Raw genomic sequence first — 20,438 nt, 5'->3', positions numbered from 1 at the left:
AGCGCCACGGGAGCTCGTTATCAGCACAGCTAATTAATATGTTACGAAGGGGAGCCTTTTGGAGCACGTAGGAAGTCCACAGCTACCTGCTGGGAAAAGCTGGAGGGCTTTCATAGGAAGCGCAGCCTTCGCTGGGAGAATACATGTCTCCAAAAGAAGCCAATCGGCAGTGGAACTTTTAAAAGAGTTTTCTCCCTCCTGAAATAACATTCTTCCGTGTGTGCGTTCACACACATCTGTTTGTGTACCTCCCTGAAGCTCCTAACCCAGCTGGGCCGAGGCCTTGTGTTTTGGTTCACAGGGGGTTAACTCTCCATGAGCTTTCTTTGCTGTGGGGTGTTGAGGGGGGGGAAGAATAGGCAATCTGGCTTGTCAGCCTTAGCCCTTCTCTCTCTCCCCCCCCCCACCTCCTCCTCTTCCTCCAGGATGGGGGTTGGGGCAGAGATCAATAAGGGAGGCCCGGCCATTGTGATGATGAGTGGCGCCCTAAGAGAAGCCCAGGAAAGAGAGGCCCTCACCCACCGAAATTCCAGCAGGCCCTCCTGGGAGTGAGTGAAACGGGGGGGGGGGACATAAACTCCGCACCCCTGGGCTGAGAGGTGCCCTTTGGGCGCCAAGGGGGGACACACACACACATGAGGCAGTGCGGGTTGCTTTGGGCGGGGCGAAAAGGGTGCCCACCGCAGAGCGTCCCGTGGGGGCTTCTGGGTGGTAGTGGTGGTGGTGGAAGCCTTGAAGAAGTGCATCTCTCTCTGTTCCCCCCCCCAAAATGCACCCCAGTAACATCTTTGTGGTTTGTTTCCCCCAGCAATAGTCCCTCCCATCTTAGCCTTGCTGGCTTTGTAGGTGGAGAGCTTTCGCACGAGGCCAAGATGGGGAATCCGCCACGCAGCCCGTCACCAGTCTGTGCTTTGTGACCAGCGTTTTTTCGGATTGCCCCCCCCTCAAAAGGCCTGCTTTAAAAAGGCCAGTCCTGCCCTCTGGAAGTGCAGCTGGCTGCTCACTTTTAGGCTTGCCCTCCCTCCCCCCTCCAGTTTGGGTGATGCAAAGGGGGGGGGGGGTCTGGATTCTGCCAACAAGGACCTGGAACCACACTGGATCCACCCCACCCAGTTGACAGGCCAAGGCAAAAAAAAAAAAAAAACCCTGGGCTCACTACCCCCTTCTCCTTGAGACCTTTTCAGGGGCTGCTTGGTTCTCTCAGCGGCTTCTCTGCCCCTTACCGTGCATCGGCTTTGGCTCACCTGTGGCTCACCTGCTTGCCAGAAGCTCACCAGGATTGGCGGGAGGGGGGGAAGAGTCTTTGTCCCGGGTGCCAGGATGACTCCTTCTGCCAAACGTGCACTCTGAGCACGTGAGACGAGAGGAGAAGGCAGCATGGCTTGGTTGATGCACCAAAGTTTCTGTTCTTTCCCGACTTTTCGCCTCTCTAAAGCTGCCAACCTGCAAGGCTGACGGGAACAAAATTACCAGGCGTTTGGAAGAACCTGGGAGAAACGGATGGGTCTCTTTGGTGTATTTCCTGAGTTGCTACATGCGTTAGCCCCTCCGCCCCCCATTTGTGTTGGGAGCAGCTGACAAGTTCTGTTGGGTATTTTCTTCCATATAAATAAAATTTCCAGTTCCGGCTAATCTAATTTTAAGTCAACAGTGTTCTCGAGGAGGCATTTTAGGAAGAGAACCCTACAAATGTAGAAGGAAGCCACGTACCCTCACGAGATACAAACCTGGGGGGTTTCTGCAGAAGCATTACAAGGAGCAAAACGTTCTTCTCATTTCAGATATGGGGCTTGTTTGTTTGTTTTCTGTTTTTGTTTTGTTGTTTGTTGGTCTGCTAGCCCTTCTGATGAGTTGGACCACAAATCCCATCATCTTTAGCTTGCAGCAGGTTGGGGATGGTGGGAAATACCATCCAGGGGTACTGGACTGGGGAAAAGATGAGTTGTACTCCTCATGGCTTTACTTGCTGGGGGAGTTAGTTTCTTGAGATTTAGAGCCCCAGAAGGGCTGCCTCTAAGAGCGATGGGTTTAATGTGTTGGACCATTCATCTGAAGTTGAATCAGTTGCTGAATGGCAGGTGGGTATACTTCGTTAATCCCATCGATTAATCCTACGCTAGATTTTTCTCCCCGTGTGTTTGGGTTTTGGTAGCACCCCACCTGCTGAAGCGTTCTGGAGAACTCCCAAGCTGGCGCACTTTCATAAGGCTTTCTCCTAATAAAAGTGCTGTCTAACTGTAGATTTTGCTGTTTGTTTGGTTTTTTTTTTTTGGTTGAAAAGCCCATTTCTGGGTTGTTGTTTTTTACTGGGTGTTTACATTCACACATGGAGGTGGGGGATGGCGGTGGATCTTAGCCTTCCTCTCCTGGGCGAACAGCGTTTCTCTCTCTCTCTTTCTCTTTCTGCAACCCAGTTTGGGGATTTATGGCGCCCGATGGGGAGAGGGAGTCAGGAATGGAGAGGCCTGGAGATTACAAAGGGGTGGAATCCCCCCCCCCCCAGAGAAGGCTGCTAATCCTCACTTTTTCTACGGTCCTCAGATAACTACGGGTTTGAGATTATGCAACTCGTGACTGTAAAGTCTGTTTAGGAGCTGGGCTTTGTTGGGGGGGGGCGCAGAGGGGATCCGAGACTCTTGAAATGAGCCAGGGTCTTCCTTTCACCGCTGTGTGCAGGCCTTTAAAATGGAAGCAGGTGGACCAGGATTCGGAGCGTGTTTTTGGAGGGGCGGGGGGCAATGTGCCGTTGAATTTCTTTTGGAACTGTTTTTGTTAAATGTACTTTTGATGGAACATGTGGACACCCCCCTCCTTCCCATCCTTGGTGGGGTTTGAGCCTTCTTCAGGCCAGCCACATCCCTACACCCTCTCCCCCACCCCCCGTTGCTTATTTCCAGGCTTTGCATGAACGAACCTATCCTCTTTCACAGAAAGTTCCAAAATGAACGTCAATGTGTTTGATTGGCAGGTGTTAATATGAAAGGGTTTAAAACATTTCGTTTGGCAAATGGTTTGAACCCAGGTTTTCAGAGTATCAGCCCCCGAACCTAAACTAATACACCTCCCTTTCGGTTGCTGCAGAGTTTGGGCTGGAAAGCGGCCTTTTTTTTTTTTTTAGGAGCAAAGGGCTGGCTGTACTTTCAGGCAAGGATGGCGATGTTGTGTTTTGTACCCAGCTCTGAAACTGAGCGAAATTGAAAATCTGGGTTCAACACGCCAGGCCACTTGCTTCAGCTCCCTTGTCGTGGCGCGTGGGCATTTTGGCGGTTGACGTTTGCACGGTCTCCTCCCATCGCTGCACATGTTCCCCGTGGCCAGATCCCGTTCCACAGCCTGATTCTGTCTTGGCAGGGACGGGGGAGAGAAAATCTCTAGATGCCACCCGAAAGGGGGACAGCTCTCATCTCGGGCACGGAGGAAGCTTCTGCGTGTTGTTTAGAATCCTGAAACTGCCTTTCTATTATGGAGTTCAGTGGAAGGGCAACTATTTCTCTGTCTGATTATCATTTTTTAAATGAGGCTCCTTAGACACTCATTTCCCCCATCCCAGTTTTTGTCAGTGATCTGGCAGCGGTGTTGCTGACGCTTCTAAAGGTGAGCGAGGGAGCGAACCAGCAGGAGTGAGCCTAGCTCGCTCACGCTTGCGGGAATTAAATTTGGGCCCCGTTTCATGTTCCTGACAGCCTCCTTGGAGAGGAGAGCAAGGGCCTTTTGCTTTTGCAGTGCTGCTCCCAGCAAATAGGAACTCACCTGAAAAGCCAATTAAGCTATGAATTAATGGTAAGATTCGCTAATGGAAAAGGGGCAACTTCATTTGACTCCTTTTTTTAAAAAAGTGCATGACTTGTTTTCCTTTCTGCATCAACGTTTCTCAAGAATCAAGTGCATTTTCACATTCTGGCTGTGGTCTTTTTTTTTTAACATCAGATAGTTTGCAGGTTTCCCAGAGTTTGACAATTCCAGGAGGTGCGGGTTCGAGTCCACCCAAAGCCACAGAACATGCTTATATTACATGCATTGTACCTTTATTGTTTCTGGCCATAGGCCTTTACAAAGGCAGCCTTACATAGAAAGGGTTAAAAGAAAAGGATGCCTCAGAGGTTAATAAACCCGTTTTGGGAATGGTGGCATAGCGTATAATATCAAAGACACTATATTCAACATTTATGCAACATTATGAACCTTAACAAATTGAAGCCTCATCTTCTTAGCTGCCAGAGGAAATTGAGCAACAGAGTAAGTAGTCTTGCTATTATTTCCATTGAAGTACAGTCGGGATACAGCTGAATAATGGGAGACAAAAATCTTTCTCTGGGATTTTCATAGAGAGGGCAGAGTAATCCATAGTGAGTGAGGTCCTCAGTCTGATTGCAGCCAAAGACCCATTTCCGCTCCTCCGCCGGGATTCCTTTATACCTCCCTTCAAGATATGATGTGGTCATCTGCCCAAATCTAAGTTTGGAAAAGCCAGTGACTCAAAGTGACTTGGTTTTGTGTGATTCCACTGACGTTGGGGTTACCAGGTGGAAAAATGGGACCCAACAATAACAGCCCTGTCCTGACTGGCCTCAAAGTCAAGAATCCAGTTTCTAAGGTCCCCGGGGGCCTCGACTGAGGATTTTTTCCAGTGGGAGGTTATGGGCTTTTTGGCAGCCCTGTTGTGCCCCTATCCACCAGACTGTAGTGGTTCTAGCCAGCAGCGCTTTGCCAAGGAGAGGTCCTCTCGGTTGCTCAATCTGTGCCAATATCTGAAATAGACCAGGTCAGTTTTAGCAGCAATTCCAGATGAAACTTGGCCCCGGTCTCTTTCTCCCAGCCTGGCCCTCCCTCACAGGGTCGTTTTCCGAAAACTGTTCACGGAGGATAAGCCAACCGGCGCTCTGTGGAGCACTTCGGCTTCTTGCGGGAACGGCAGGGCATAAGAGTACATCAGGAACGGTTGTAAATAAACATTCGTCCAAATTCCAGTTGGAATAGCAAATGCGCAGATGCCTCTTCAAAATGCTGACTTGGATTTAGAAATTAGTCGGTGAAGACCAAAAGCTATCAGATGACGGCTAGGCATTTTTCGCCTTCATTCTGGGAAGGCTTGGCATGCATCCACCGTCTGAGTGGACTGAAAGCTTTTCTTTCCGCGTGGAAATGCCCTCCTCCCCAGCTGGACCCTGGACCAGAGCAGAGGGCCGGTGGCTCTCCCTACCCCCCCCCCCCCGTGCTGTCTTCCTCCCCGTGGCCAGCTTCGCCTGCATCCGTTTTCCTTCCCTTCTCTCTCCTTTCCCTCCCGCAGATGACCGGGTGGACCAGCGCACGTGCCTGATCTGCGGCGACCGAGCGACGGGCTTGCACTACGGCATCATCTCGTGCGAGGGCTGCAAGGGCTTCTTCAAGCGCAGCATCTGCAACAAGCGGGTCTACCGATGCAGCCGCGACAAGAACTGCGTCATGTCCCGCAAGCAGCGCAACCGGTGCCAGTACTGCCGGCTCCTCAAGTGCCTCCAGATGGGGATGAACCGGAAAGGTAACTCCCGCAAGGGCCGACGGGCTGAGGGGTGGCGGCAGCGGCGAAGGTAGGGCTTCTGTCCCCCAACAGACCTCGCGGGACGGTCAGAAAATGCCACACACACCCCAGTGAATATCTAACCCATGGCTCTTCGCTCTGTGGAGCAGCCATCGGGGAAATCCAGGACCCTGGCTTGGCTGCTCCGCTCAAGCGCAAACTGTTTCCCTTCTTTCTTTTTGTGGGTACCCCAGATTAGTTCGCAGATCCCCAGCAGGGGTACGCGCAGAAATCGGGAGCTTTGGTAGCTTTGCGATGTTGTGTCGCTGTTGTCCCCCTGCGGAGGAGGACGAGCAAGATAGACAGGCTGGTATCCCAGGGTAGAACATCTCCCTCTACCGGGCACGGTTATAAAGCTGGGTACGCCTCCCACGTGGCACAGCTCTGCCCTGAGGAGACCTGGTCGCCCCCCCCCCCATCTTGAGAATTGTTTGCTGGGGGACATCAGTGCCCTCCCCAGGTGACATTTTGGAGGCAGAACGATGTCTGTAGGCGTACAAGGCGTGGGGAGGGGTTTGTTCTGGCAGGAGCAGGTATCACGTACGCAACCTTGCTATGAAAAGGGTTTGGGAGCAGGCTTGTGGCTGTCTGTCGGAGCAAGCCGTCCTGCGTGACCTCCCGCCCCCTCCCTTCCCGGAGAGGGGCTGCTGGCATTAGCCATAGTAGCCATTTGTGGGGCTCACAGAGGCACTGGGGGGGACATTGCTGGTTGTTGTCAGGACTGCAGAGAACCGGGAATCAGGGAGTGGTGCGATGGGGAGTCCACCCGGTCGGGAGAAGGCGCCGCATTGAACGCAGCGGCAGTTGCCAACCTTCGTCTCCCTCCAGATCTTCTGGGACTTCGGCGTCGGAAAGCTCCATCCATTGCTCTTGGATGGAAGATCCCCGGGAATGGTCAGGGATTCCCCCACCCACCTCTGGGACCCTGAAGAGCTGTGGCTGCCGGTCAGAGTTGTCCGTCCTGGGCTAGACTAGACCAAGGGCCTGACACGGAACGAGGCCGCTGCCTACGTCTCTGAGATCCACAGACTCGCCTCTCCTGTACCCAGATGGGGAGGTCGGGCAGCCTCACGGGCCTGGCTGGCCTACGAGAAAGCCCGCCAGCCCCAGCCGGCAGAGCCAGCAAGCGTGAGGAGTGGCAATCCAGGACTATAAAGAGGGCTGCACTCTGACGGCCTTTATTTCTGCAGAATGGTGTGTGTGTGTGTTTGTTTCAGGACAGACCTTTTGTTTTCCCGATCAAACTAGGGTGGTATGTTTGAGGAGGGAGTTTCCAGAGTCCTTCAAGGAGATGTCCTCCGTGCCCGGCTGTGCGCAGCTGCGGAGTTCTTGAAGGGCTTTTTTTGGCGCTGCTCTGAATCGAGAGGCACTTTTGTGAAGGCGCCTCTCCTCGCTCCCGTCAAGGGCTCTTCTAGATGAGTTGGCACAAAACTCACAGCAAAACAACCAAGGGTTGTTGGGGAGGGGGGGGAGGCAGAACCTCCTTTAACAACACCTTCTCGAAACAGCCGACAAGGTAGGAAGGGAAACGCTGAAGAAAACGGGAACCCGCAGAGAGAGAGAGAGAGACCCCCCACAGACACGCACACCGACGGCCATAAAAGATTCAGGGGAATTAAGAAGGGATGCCTTTCCCTCCTGCCAAAAATATTTTTCCAATAGTCCAGCTCAGGATGAACAATGCGTCCAGTGCCAGAAACGGGCGTTCATTCAGAAAACAGGTGGGGGAAAACGAAAGGGGGGGGGCTGCAGAACCGTAGCTTGAAAGCAGGAGAAACGTTTGGGAGCCTTCGTTGCATCTCAGAAAATCTCAAGGTGTGCTGAGCTGCTTTAGCCAGCCCTGGTCAGGTAGAAGAGCAAAGAGATAAGAATGGAAACTAATAAATGAAAACAAATCGTGTTTGCCGGCTCACTGCAGGGAGGTGGCTGCGCATCCCCTGGGGATGGCGGTGGCGGCAGTTCTGGAGTGTGGCCACCAGAGGGCACCTGGCAACAACCAGCGGCTGCCTGGAAAGAAGAACCAACTGATCGATGTCAAATTGGGGGGGGGGGGAACCTGACCTCTCTCTCGTTTGGAAATCCTGCAGCTTCCACTCCAGGGGCTTCCTGGTGACAGGGCTGGGCCGGGCGGACTAAGTCTCCCCAGCCCAGCGAGGCAGCATTAGTTGCAGTGGGAGCTTCAGGCAAGGGAAAAGGGAGGACATCTCTCAGAGGGCACAGCTGCACCGTGGAACTCACCGCCACAAGACATAGCAATCGGCTTTGAAAGGGAAGGTTTTAAGGAAGGTGGGGCGTTCATTGTCCCAGGGGAGCATGAGAAAGAGGCGCAGGTGGGCTGTTGTGTGGTTGCCCTCCTTGTGGGTTTCGGCTCTAGAGGTGTGGTTTTGCTTTGTCTTTCACCAGCAATCCGCGAAGATGGCATGCCCGGAGGGAGGAACAAGAGCATCGGACCGGTTCAGGTGAGCTGCCCGGTGGGGCCTCTCAACAGACATTGCCTTAATTAAGCCTTTGTGGCTAAGCTGGGCTCTTGGGTCTTGGGTCGTCAGCAATCAAGAGTCTCACCAGAAACGAGGGACTTTATTTCTCTGGCCTTGAGAAGGCCAGGTCTCATCTGGACTGCACAGGTTGCACCCGGGGAGTCAGAGGACACTTTCTGTGTTCTGCTTTGGGCAAGAGAGGAGCCATGCACCTATCACAGGGTGTGTGTGTGCATGTGTTATTTAAATTCCCCATTCATCGTAGATTCAGGACTGACAGTGGCTCAGTAGGAGATGAGGACACGCATACAAAGCAGAACACTACAGGTTTATAATTTCAGGGCACAAAATGGCAATATTGAAAACACAGCTAATGAAAAACCCTTGACAGTTTCCTCCCTCCAGTTGGAAAGAGCTGGAGGTCAGCAGTCAAGCTCTGAGTTTGTCAGGAAACCTTCCCAGTTCGGCCTCTCCTCCTGCCTGTGGGCCTGGGGACAGCATTCTGCCTGAAACCCTGCCTGGCTGTTGCTGCCAGCCCGTGTTGACAGCATTGGCCTTGGTGGACCAAGGACTGGCTCCATAGAAGGCCGGTCCCTAGGTTATCAGAGCTTATCTCCCTTGTTTTGTGCACAGAAAAACCCCAGGTTCAATCGCGCCCCACTCCTGGGGACGCCCCTACTTCGTAAGGAGAGCTGCTGCCTTTCAGTGAAGGCAACACTGGACCGGATGGTCTCCCTCCGTCTTAGGCAGCTTCTTATTCGGGCAAGCCCGGGGTGAGGTGGGGAGCACATTCCCTTTGAGTGCACGCTCTGGGAGTTCAGCCCCAGCTGTTCCCAGGTGTTAACTGGAAGCCTCTCTCCAGGCCCTGAGCAAGCCTTCTGCCCTCCCTAAGCTGCCCTAAGCCCCTCAGCCCCAGCCCAAGCTCTCTGTAAATCTTCCCCCGTGATCACAGCGCAATTTCTGAAGTTGTCTCAAGCGGGGCCCCCCCGTAAATGTCCATCTGATGGATGGGCTGGCTTGTCAGGAGATGTCTTGTAAAATGCCGGGTAATTCAGCCCAATCTCTTCCTGCCACATGAGTGAGAAATGATGGCTGCTTTCCAGATGGGAGCAGGCGGGGTGCCTGCCTGCCTGCACGTGTGTTGGGTGCCTTGCTTTAATACACCAGCCACACAACAGGACGCTGGGGTTGGCCTGCGTGCAGGGTGCGTTCTGGAGCTTTTTGTCAAGGAAAATCCACAGCGCCCCTTGAGACGACCTTTAATCTTTCCTCCTATGGGTTAACGCCATAATTTTCGAGACACGGTCTTCCCCAAATCCCAGGGGAAGAAGACCCTCATCTCCCGTTCCCTGTCCGGTGCAGCCTCCCGCTGTGTGCTGTCAAAATAAGCTGTAAGGAGGAGGCAGCTACCTTTTTCCTTTTTGTGTATCGATTTTAAATATTTCCACTCTTTTTTTTAATGCATCAGCATCCCCAAGATGGTTTATGAACCAGCATAAAAGCAAGAAGATCATCCTTAAATGAGCTTTTTAAAAAAGAGAGAGAGAGAGAGAGAGAGAAGGAACCCCATCAGTAAGTGGCAAATAGCTGGAAACCAGCAAGGAGATTGGCAGAATAGATAAGCAGGATATGTTCACAGACAGACAGATACAACCCTCCCTGGATCAAGCCTTCTTTCTTTTTCTTTATAAAGCAGGGTTTGGAATTGCACTCATGCAGCCCCTATCCCCCCCTTCCCGCTGCTCTTTTGCCTCTCAGTCAAAGAAAAAAAAAGGGGTGGCTTCCAACCAAAAACGAAGCCAGGGCAGGAGTGCCCTTAGGGCTAAATCTTTCTGCCCAGGGCCCAGCAGCTTAGCCTGTTCAAGAAGCAGGTTGTAGGAAACCCTCAGACTGGCTTCACCTTCTCTGCAGTACCGTTGGTTGGAAATGTCCCAGTTTTCTTTTGCAAGCTTTATTCCTCTTTAAGAAGTTGAAATGCATCTCCCACCCTTTTGATTTGGCGTCCTTTCATTGTCCGTGCCACCCCGCAGCTTCTCGGCCTGTGCCCGTCCTTCCCCACTGAGTTAGATACATCAATGGGGCTTCTTCCCTATAAGCTAGCTCTCTGCTTTCGGTATCTGCGGACCTGCTTCCAAAGGAAGAGCCGCTCGCTTCAGAAGAGGCAGTGTTTTTATCCGGAAAGCGTCTCTGTCCAGCAACCGCCAAAGCCCCTTTGCTGCCCAGAGATGTCGGTGGTGCTGTGCTTGCTGGAAAAGACCCAGTTCGGCTGTGGATGCTGGACCTTAGGAAATGAAGCCCTGTCCGCGTATGTTTTTTGTTTTGTTTTTTAAAATATTGCACGGCGTTTGGTTTTCCTGTTCCTGGAGACTTTCGAGAGCGATGGGTTTCCCTTGCACCAGGTCGCGGGAGGTGGGGTGGGGTGGGTGGGTTTGAGCCAGTCTCCCCAATCCTCAAAAACTCCAAACCGGAAGTACATGCCTGGGGGCTTTGGTTCTGACCTTTTGTTGCCCTGGGGCCGTTTTGGCCCGTTTCAGGTCCATTTTGGCCCATGGATGCCTTCTGTCCGGCGTCACTAACTCCTGTTGCCGTATCTCCTCCTCCCTGGCAGATCTCCGAGGAAGAGATCGAACGGATCATGTCCGGGCAGGAGTTTGAAGGGGAGGCCAACCTCTCTTGGAGCAACAACGGCGACAGCGACAACAGCTCCCCGGGCAACGGGGTGTCCGAGAGCAACCAGCCCTCCCCAGTCTCGACCCCGTCCTCAAGGTGGGACTCTCGGCCCCGGCGAGGGTTTCAGAGGGGAGGGTGAGAATGGGGCCGTTCTTGCCTCTGATAGTCACGGCTCTCCCGTCTCCCAGCAGGCCAGGGGGGTTAGCGGCAGAAATAAAGAGCCATGGGCTTGATCCTGACTTCCTCTATCAGCCTCTCTCTCAGGGCTGCGTCCCCCTTTTTTTCTTCCCAGTAGGTCTGTGGAGCTGAATGGCTTTGCGGCGCTCAGGGATCCATACATGGGAACGCCGGTCTCCGGGCCCTTCCCGTACCTCCCGCACCTTCTGAGCTGCCCGGCTCACTCCGCCCTGCTGCCTCCCCAGCCGCCGCGGAGCCTCGACCCCCAGTCCCACGGCCTCCTCATCAGCCAGCTGGTGTCTGCGGAGGACCTGGAGCCCCTCGGCACCCCCATGCTGATCGAAGACGGGTGAGTGAGTGCGCTCCACACCTCGCTCCGGGGAGCCCCTCTGGGACATTTCCCCCCCCCAATGGCAACAGGATCCGGCGGAGCAGGCGGACGACCTTCCTCCAAGTGCCCCTCTGGGGGGTGGGGGGGAAGACCACCACTCCCATCCGCCTCACTGCTGGGAGCTGGGGTCGAGCTGTGTCCGGGGGGGGGACAACACTCAGCCCCACCTCTGGGAATTTTAAGTAGACCCATAGCTGTCAAAGACAAGGGCCCCTTTATTTTAACCATCCCATGAAGCTTGGGAGGTGACTCTTGTTTTGTATTTCGAGGACCCGCATCCTCTGAGGCCTCAGATACATTTGCATCATCCTGCTGGCACGGCCTCAGCGGCGCTGGTGCAGAAGCAGCTGCTGCTTTTTCTCCGCCGGGCAATTTCTCCGCTCGCTGTGTGCGTACCAGGGAGGGCAGGGACCTGGCGTCTCGTGGGAGCCCCTCCTGCTTCTGGACGCAGAGACAGGCCCCAGGTCACTTTGCGTGCCTCTCCCTCCCCGTGGGAGACCCAGAGGGACATCAATGTGACAAACCCAGACCTACTGGGACCTGTCACACAGTTACACTAAGCTGCCACCAACCATTCCCTTTAAGAAGTCACACAGACCAGGGATGGATTTTTAAACAATAAAAAGAATAAGGTTTATTTAAATACACACAGGGAAAAATAAACAATCAGGTGAATAAAATAAAGTAACGTGGCTTATTCTCACTCATACATACACACAGTTTGGTTCACACAGAACCCTTAACTTAAAGCACAGACCCTGAACCTATCAGTTCTGGCTAACCAACAGACACCTGAACCTATCAGGTTGGTACTCTGACACACAGTAGTACCCTGTCTGACACACAGACTCCCACAACAGCTTCTTCTTCCCAGCTGCTGCTTCGTCACAACCCAGTGTCTCTCAGTGTCTGTCTCAGCATCTCATAAACTCTCCACACACGCTTCACATATTTATACAGTACAGCCCCTCCTCCTGATGTCCCGCCTTCCACTCCCCATAGGATGGAACTTTCCCTCCAAACCCATGACAGACAGGTAACATCAGTGCTGTATGTAACACCTCCCCTCTTTATAAGTTGTTTTGTAGGGGGAAAGCTAACGTGCTTTTCACCAAAAAACAACCTGGGTAAAACACACAACAACATTTATACATACCATATTATACTCACTTATACTTACATTCTAAGTTAAACCATAGCAAATAGGCATTTAAACATTTATCATATACAATACATCCATTTTACCTTTATTCATACAAACCAAATTCAAAACCAGGTACATTTAACTTTTTGTCCACCAAAATATACATATAGTCCATGTTTCTTTCGCCGTCTTCATTCTTCAGGTCTTCTTGATAAGGCGTCAGCAACACAGTTCACTGACCCTCTGACCACCTTCACTTCAAAGTCATAGTCCTGTAGGTTTAAAGCCCACCTCATAAGTTTGCTATTGTGGGTTTTCATTGTCTTTAACCATTGCAATGGTGAATGGTCAGTACACAGAATAAAATGTCTTCCCCAGACGTAAGGCTTGGCCTTCTGGATCGCGTAGACTATGGCCAAACACTCCTTCTCCACGGTTGCCAAATGTCTCTCACCTTTTTGAAGCTTCCTACTCAGGTAGGATACTGGATGCTGGTCACCATTCTCATCCTCCTGGCACAGAACTGCTCCTACCCCGCTGTTAGACGCATCGGTGTAGATGATGAACTCTCGGTCGAAGTCTGGAGCACGCAGGACAGGATAGTTGATTAACGCCTCCTTCAACCTCTGGAACGCCGCCTCACAGTCGCTGGTCCAAGGGATGCGGTCATCAGCCTTCTTCCTCGTCAGATCGGTCAGCGGAGCCGCAATCTCGCTAAACCTCGGGATGAACTTTCTGTAGTAGCCCACCAACCCAAGAAATGATTTGACTTTTTTTCTTGGTGTTGGGTCTAGGCCAATCACGAACAGCTTCTATTTTGGCCTCCAGGGGTTTTATCACTCCTCCCCCTACCATGTGACCCAAGTATTTTATTTCTGGGCTACCCAGCTGACACTTGCTGGCCTTTACTGTTAGCCCTGCTGCACTTAACCTCTGCAGCACTAACTCCAGGTGTATCAGGTGATCTTCCCAGGTATTACTGAAGATCCCTATGTCGTCAATGTAGGCCACTGTAAAGTCACTGAGCCCTGCCAAGGTCTGGTCCATCAGCCTTTGGAATGTGGCTGGTGCATTTCTGAGACCAAAGCTCAGGACTCGAAACTCATAGAGACCAAAAGGGCTGCAAAAGGCAGTCTTTTCTTGATCCCTGGGATCAATTCTTAATTGCCAATATCCCTTTACCAGGTCCAATGATGAGATGAACCGACAACCCCCTATGGTTTCAATCAGGTTGTCTAGCCTGGGCATTGGGTAGGCATCAGGAGTGGTTACACGGTTTAATTTCCTGTAATCAACACAAAACCTAATGCTCCCATCAGGCTTGTCCACAAGGACTATCGGAGAGGACCAAGGACTAGAAGAGGGGACGATTATGTTCTCCCTCAGCATCTCGTCCAGCTCCTTCCGCACCTTGTCCCTATAGGGTCCCGTTACTCGGTATGGGGATACTGCCTGCGGGGGTGCATCCCCTGTGTGGATCCGATGCATCACTCCCTTCACTATCCCCGGCTTGTTGGAAAACACCTGTTGATATTTACTAAGCAGCATTTTTAGTTCTTGCTGCTGGTCTTGGGTGAGTGCAGGACTGATCTTTACCTCCTCTGGGTTGTATTTTACTTCCCCTCTACCCTCCCAGAAGGGTAATTCAGCTTCCTCACTCTCAGCTGCTTTTATCGCGAATAAAACCCTCTGTTCCCCTCTGTAGTAGGGTTTTAGGGCATTCACATGAACCACCCTCCTTGCTTGGTTCTCCTCCTGCTCTATAAGGTAGTTCAGGTCTGACATCTTGGAGATGACCCTATATGGTCCTGCCCATTTGAGCTGCAGTTTGTTCTCTCTGCAGGGCCTAAGCCAAAGCACTTCCTCCCCTGGGTCAAAGTGCCTCTCTCTAGCTTTGTGGTCATACCATGTTTTCTGTCTGACCTTCTGAGCTTGCAGGTTTTCTGCTGCCAGCTCTAGATTTCGCTTTAGGTCATTCATCAAGGTGTCTATGTAAGTCACAACGTCTTGTGGGTCATCCTGGGTGATCTGCTCCCAATTTTGTTTGATCAAATCAAGGGGCCCTTTCACCCCTAAGTGTGCAGCAGAGATGTCAGAGTGACCCCTTTGTAAGATCATGGGGCGATACTTTTCAGGTACCACCAGCTGACTTCTGATCCCATCTCCCCCTTTTGAGATATTCCTCAGGGTCTCTCTATATAAAATCCCCTTTTTCTCCAGAAATCTCACTGGGGTTTCAGGTGTTAGCTGGGCGTCAGTCACCTGTTCAAAACACTTTTGGAGAGTGGCGTCTGCCTTTTGCTCCTGTCCAAATCTGCTGTCTGTGGTTAAGGTTTCCACCACAGCTTCTGAACTCCCCTCTGCTTCCGTCTCTGGCTCATCATTACCCCCCTGAACTGTCCCTGTGGTGGCTTGTGAGCGTGTAATCACTAGCACCCGTTTCACATGTTCAGCCAGGTCATTTCCCACGAGCACGGCTGCTGGCAGAGTCGATGAAATCGCTAGCCGCCAAGCTCCCCTCCAGCCTTGAAAGTTGACAGGTACCTCTGCTACTGGCAGAGAGATTACCTGCCCCTCAATCCCTGCCACCTTTATGCTCTCATTTGGGATTATAAACTCCCTAGGGATGATATCTGGATGGCACAGGGTTACCTGGGAACAAGTGTCCCGCAGCCCCCTATACTGACGGTCAAGTATTCCTACGTCCACCCCTGCTGTCTCAAACAACTGAGAATCTGTTTTTACCAGCAAGCAGCGCTTTACCTCCACAAGAGGACCATTTTCCTCAGCCTGATCAGCAGAGGTAGCTGTTCCAGACTGAGTAGCCATGGCAACAGGCTCCCTCAGTGAGACTGAGCCTTGCTCTTTCTGGACACAGAACACAGTTTTTGGCTTGGTCCCACTAGAATTCTGAGGCACCATTCCTTTTAGCTGCTTTAATTTCTCACACTCTGAGATTAGATGACCCTTTCCCTGACAGAAATAGCATTTTCTGGTGTATTTTGATTCTCTCTCATCTTGTTTTGGTTTTCCCTCCAAAATCTGAGGTCTTGGTTTCATGTCTGAGGGCTTCCCTTCACCATGGGCCCCTCCCCCTTGCTGGCTTTTCCCTGGTCCCTGAGAGTACTTGCTGTAGGTTTCTTTGGGTTTACCTACAGATTTCCCCTCACCCAAGGGCTTTCTTATTTGGGAAATAAAATCTGCGATCTCTGCGGCTGCTGCCACAGATTTCGGTTTCCTTTCCCTCACCTGGAATTTCAATTCCCCATGCAGGACTGAATAGAACTGTTCCAGTGCTATCAAGTCTTTAAGCTGCTCATAGGTCTCTGTTCCCTCCTGCGATAGCCATTTCTCAAGCAGCCTCACCAATTGGGCCCCCACTTGGGTAAAAGTCTGTTCTGGTTTTTTGGTGAGGGACCTGAATCTTTGTCTCAGCTGCTCTGCATTTATCCCATGTCTGGCAAACACCAGTTTTTTAAACTCTGCAAAATCTTTCATCAGTTCCTCAGGCATCTCGGCATAGACCTCAGCCAGGCTACCACTGATTAAAGATCGCATGATGGTCATCTTCTCAGTTTCCCTCACTGAGAAGTCCACAAACGCTCTTTCCACTAGGGAAAAGAACACCTCAGGACAATCTCCCTTGTGGTACACAGGGAATTTCTTCAGGTCAGCTTTAGACAGTTGGCCTCCCTCAGAATCCCTATTGTTATTATTGTTCTGGTTCATCAGTTCCAATTTTCTTAATTCAAACACCATTTTCTCTCTCTCCATTCTTTCTTCCCTCTCCATTCTCTCTCTCTCTAATCTTTCTTCTTTTTCCCATTGCCTTTGTTTCTCTTCCCTTTCTATTTCCCTCATCCTCAGTTCATGCTGTTGGGCTATGAGCATTTTTCTAAGTTCTGGGTTCTGCTCTCCTGTGCTGTCACCTTGCACTGAGCCAAATTCATCCTCAGAACCTTGGTCAATCTGGGGGTCTTTCACTTCACTCATTTCTGCTACTTGGCTTCGAGTCAAGGGCATAACCCCCCCCTCAGAACAGGCTGCTTTAAAAAGTCAAGCCTCAGAATAAAACGACCACTTTTTTTTTTTCTTGCCTCAGAACCAGCTCTCCCTAGAGATTGCTGCTGTTCTTCAGCACTAAACTTGCAACAGTATCGAGTCAGAGCCTACCCCCCTCTGCTGGGCCTCTCAGCTGGCAAGCTAGCTCACTGTTACTACGCAGTTTTGCCTCAGCTTTTTCCCGCCAAAACTAGGCTGCCTCAGAGCACCTTAATCTAAGTCTCCCCAGTTGGCACGTTCTTCTACTAGCGCACCTCCCCGTGAGGTACACCTAGAAGATTACCTACGCGCCTCAGACTGTCCCTGACTAGACCCCCCTTGCTCTGGGCACACTTGCCAAGGCTTTGCTGGACCGCTGGACAACTGGACCAGTCGTATCCCACACGCTGGACACCAATCAATGTGACAAACCCAGACCTACTGGGACCTGTCACACAGTTACACTAAGCTGCCACCAACCATTCCCTTTAAGAAGTCACACAGACCAGGGATGGATTTTTAAACAATAAAAAGAATAAGGTTTATTTAAATACACACAGGGAAAAATAAACAATCAGGTGAATAAAATAAAGTAACGTGGCTTATTCTCACTCATACATACACACAGTTTGGTTCACACAGAACCCTTAACTTAAAGCACAGACCCTGAACCTATCAGTTCTGGCTAACCAACAGACACCTGAACCTATCAGGTTGGTACTCTGACACACAGTAGTACCCTGTCTGACACACAGACTCCCACAACAGCTTCTTCTTCCCAGCTGCTGCTTCGTCACAACCCAGTGTCTCTCAGTGTCTGTCTCAGCATCTCATAAACTCTCCACACACGCTTCACATATTTATACAGTACAGCCCCTCCTCCTGATGTCCCGCCTTCCACTCCCCATAGGATGGAACTTTCCCTCCAAACCCATGACAGACAGGTAACATCAGTGCTGTATGTAACACTTCCCTCTGGCCTTGTGGCTGCAGCCGATTCCTGGCCCCGGAAGGGCAACCCAAATAGACCGTGGAGGAGAGGAGTCTTGCTCTGAGCTGGTCTGCTTCTCTTCGCGTGCTGGGAAGCCTTTGTCTTCTCGCTTATTGCTGCTCGGAGGTGGAAGGAGCCTCCTCTTGGTGACAAAGCAGCCTCGCTCTGATGCCAACTCTCGCGCTTGGCCTTGTTTCAGCCGTCAGTCTTTTCTCCTGCCCTGTCGCGGGTTCCTGGCGGCCCCCTGCACAATGGCCACTGGAAAGCACTGCCCTCAATAGGAGTGGTTGGGCCCCGGTTCCTCCCGTCACCGTCCCCTTTGGGATTCCCTGCAGGTACAGAGTCACTCAGGCCGAGCTCTTTGCCCTGCTGTGCCGACTGGCGGACGAACTGCTCTTCCGGCAGATCGCCTGGATCAAGAAGCTGCCGTTCTTCTGCGAACTCTCCATCAAAGACTACACCTGCCTGCTGAGCTCCACCTGGCAGGAGCTGATCCTCCTCTCGTCCCTCACGGTGTACAGCAAGCAGATCTTCGGGGACCTGGCCGACGTCACCTCCAAATACTCCCCCTCAGATGATGAGCTTCACAGGTGAGGAGGAAGAGGGTGGGGAGGTCCCAGCAGTGCAGAGAAGGGTGGTAGGGTCTCTTCCCCCTGCATTCCCCCCAGGCCTCGCTTGTGGGGCGTGGGCAGGGGGGTTGCCGCGCAGGGCTTGCTTTCGCTAAAGTCAGGCAGCAGTGATTTACAGGAATTAAAGGCTTCCTTTAATTAGAGTCTTGCGGTGCAGTGGGTTAAACTGCAGTACTGCAGTCAAGCCTCTGCTCACGGCCTGAGTTTGATCCCAACTGATTCAGGTAACTGGCTTGAGGCTGATTCATCCTTCCATCCTTCTGGGGTTGGCAAACTGAGTGCCAAGCTCATTGGAATGTGTGTGTGTGAGGGGGCCCAATGTGAGAGAGCTTTCGGCACTATGGGGCAGTATAGATATAAGCAACACGCTTTGCTTTCCTGATGACGAAAGGAATTCAACAGGCTCCTCGTGACCTGGTGGGGAGGGGAATAGCAGCTGTTTCACTTGTGCAGGTGATGACATCAGCAACCTTACACGGGATAAATTATGGAACAGGATCTCAGCCTACGGTTCTTGCGTTCTTGCATCCGTTTTAAGGAGAAGCGGCGGGAGGGACTGAGGCTCACAGAGCCAGTGGCGACAGCAGCAGTGAGGGGATCCACAGCCATGGGCAGCCCCTCATGTTGCTCCGTGCGCCTGGTCGACACCAACACAGGGAGCAGTGGCCAAAAGAGCCCATGGCCAGTGCCATTGGCCTCCCTGCTGCCTCTTTGCTCTGCGTCTGGGGGTCCCTTTTGGGAACAGCCGCCCTGTGGCCGCTGGCCGCCCAGAGACGACGGCCCTCTCCCAGGGCATTGGACTCTCTTTTGGGGAACCACTGGACCAGCTGGCACAGGGGGGAGGGGTTCAGTGCGGCAAGCAGGTGCGACACCAGGGGTTTGCCACCAGGAGGCGCCTGCCGGCTCCCGTCCTCTGGAGCCTTTTCCCAGTTTGCCAAAAGCAAGACTCTTCCCCCGCTTCTCCCCCTCCCTTGAGCCTCTCCAGGGTCAGAGGCAGGAGAGGTTGTTTTCGGGGGCATAAATTTGAACCACCCAGTGATGCGTTTGACACCAGCCAAGACACACAAGGAACACCGAGGCTCCCTCTGACCCTGGCGCTCATGAATCAGGATTCTGCCAGCAGGGGAGAGGGGAGGTGTTTGGGAGGAGGGCCCGGCTGCCTTGTTTGGAGAGCAGCCATTCGTGGCACTTCTCCCTCCCTCTCGCCTACCCCCACCCCTACAGCCACAAAGCCACCGACTTCCCCTTGTGCTTGCCAGGCAGGGGACCCTACACCAGCATCGCCCAGCAATGTTCTGGGAAGCCCGGGAGTTTTCCTTTCGCTCATCCAGCCACCTTTCTCTCTTGATCTGGGACATCTCCGTTCTCTTGGCCCTGGACCTCCCTGTCCCCGAATTTTAGCATAAATCCAGAGCCGGCGTCTTCAACGTGTAGCCAGGTTTATTTTGGGGGGGGGCTTTCCTGTTTCCACCCACCCACCCCAAGGTCTGCAATGCCCTGCCTGCCTGGTCACTCTGAAGCTCAATGGTTAGGAAAATGCTTGTGGTCCAGTAAAGGAATTCTCTCCTCCCTACATAGTTCTGGATTTTGCTCATGGATCACTTGGGGATGGGTTGCAACTATTTCTGCCTCCCCCTAGTCCCATTCCATCCAAATTGATTTTAGTAAATGTTCGTTGTATGAGCACCTGAATCAAGGCATCGGAGGGGCTGTTTCTCCCCACCACCACCCCGCGAGCTTCTTACGCACAGGATTTCCTCTCTGTCCCAACTCAGTTGCACCACCCTAGTTTGCCCCCCTGTGTTTGGCTCCTGTCTCGCTGTGGAGCGTGTGGCTTCACTCTTCAAAGGAGATGGGCATGCACGCACATCAGTCCCCGCACAAGCCTCTTTCTGAATCCTTGACCTGCAGCCATTTCAGCCGCCTTGAAACTCCCAAGCTCTCAGTAAATCAAAAATCTGCCTGTTCTCTCGGCCTGTCGTCTGCCTTTCTCCTTCCCAACCACGTCTTGGCCATTTCGTACCAAATTTATAGCATCTTTTTTTAATCTCTCTCTCTCTCTCTCTCTCTCTGTAATCAGCCTCTTATCGCAGAATTGTAGTAAGGGCCAGGTAATTGCACCAGCCACCGATGGGCTCAGGGGTGGGGCAGGGTGGGTGGGGGCGCGGCGGAGGCCCAAAGGAGCCGCCTGGGCATCTTCAGAAGTAGCGCAGCGCGAGGCAAAGCAGGGGGAGTGCTTGTGAGCCTGGGCAGGCTGAGAACAGCTGCACGTACGGCTGTTTCCAACACAACACGTCAGGAGAGCTGCCGGTGTGGATTTCCGGACGGGGCGAGTGCCTCCAGCTGCGGCAGTCCTACGCC

General features: G+C 52.5%; 1 protein-coding gene across 5 annotated transcripts in view; it reads left to right on the top strand.

The window, feature by feature from the left end:
* Nucleotides 1-20,438, top strand: part of NR6A1 (nuclear receptor subfamily 6 group A member 1) — a 74,451-nt gene that overhangs the window by 44,961 nt on the left and 9,052 nt on the right. For 4 of the 5 annotated variants that reach the window (XM_072985214.2, XM_072985212.2, XM_072985217.2 and 1 more), the window contains 5 exons: nucleotides 5,288-5,518; nucleotides 7,961-8,016; nucleotides 10,643-10,800; nucleotides 10,997-11,230; nucleotides 17,784-18,038. In XM_072985214.2, the coding sequence (XP_072841315.2) occupies nucleotides 5,288-5,518; nucleotides 7,961-8,016; nucleotides 10,643-10,800; nucleotides 10,997-11,230; nucleotides 17,784-18,038 (934 nt within the window). The remainder of the gene's footprint in view (nucleotides 1-5,287; nucleotides 5,519-7,960; nucleotides 8,017-10,642; nucleotides 10,801-10,996; nucleotides 11,231-17,783; nucleotides 18,039-20,438) is intronic. The other variant, XM_078382677.1, reaches the window with a different exon arrangement.

Source organism: Pogona vitticeps, chromosome ZW-PAR (assembly GCF_051106095.1).
Source record: "Pogona vitticeps strain Pit_001003342236 chromosome ZW-PAR, PviZW2.1, whole genome shotgun sequence".
Classification (NCBI taxonomy): domain Eukaryota; kingdom Metazoa; phylum Chordata; class Lepidosauria; order Squamata; family Agamidae; genus Pogona; species Pogona vitticeps.
The sequence above is the reverse complement of the archived record's forward strand: the minus strand, read 5'-3'. Positions and strand labels throughout refer to the sequence as shown.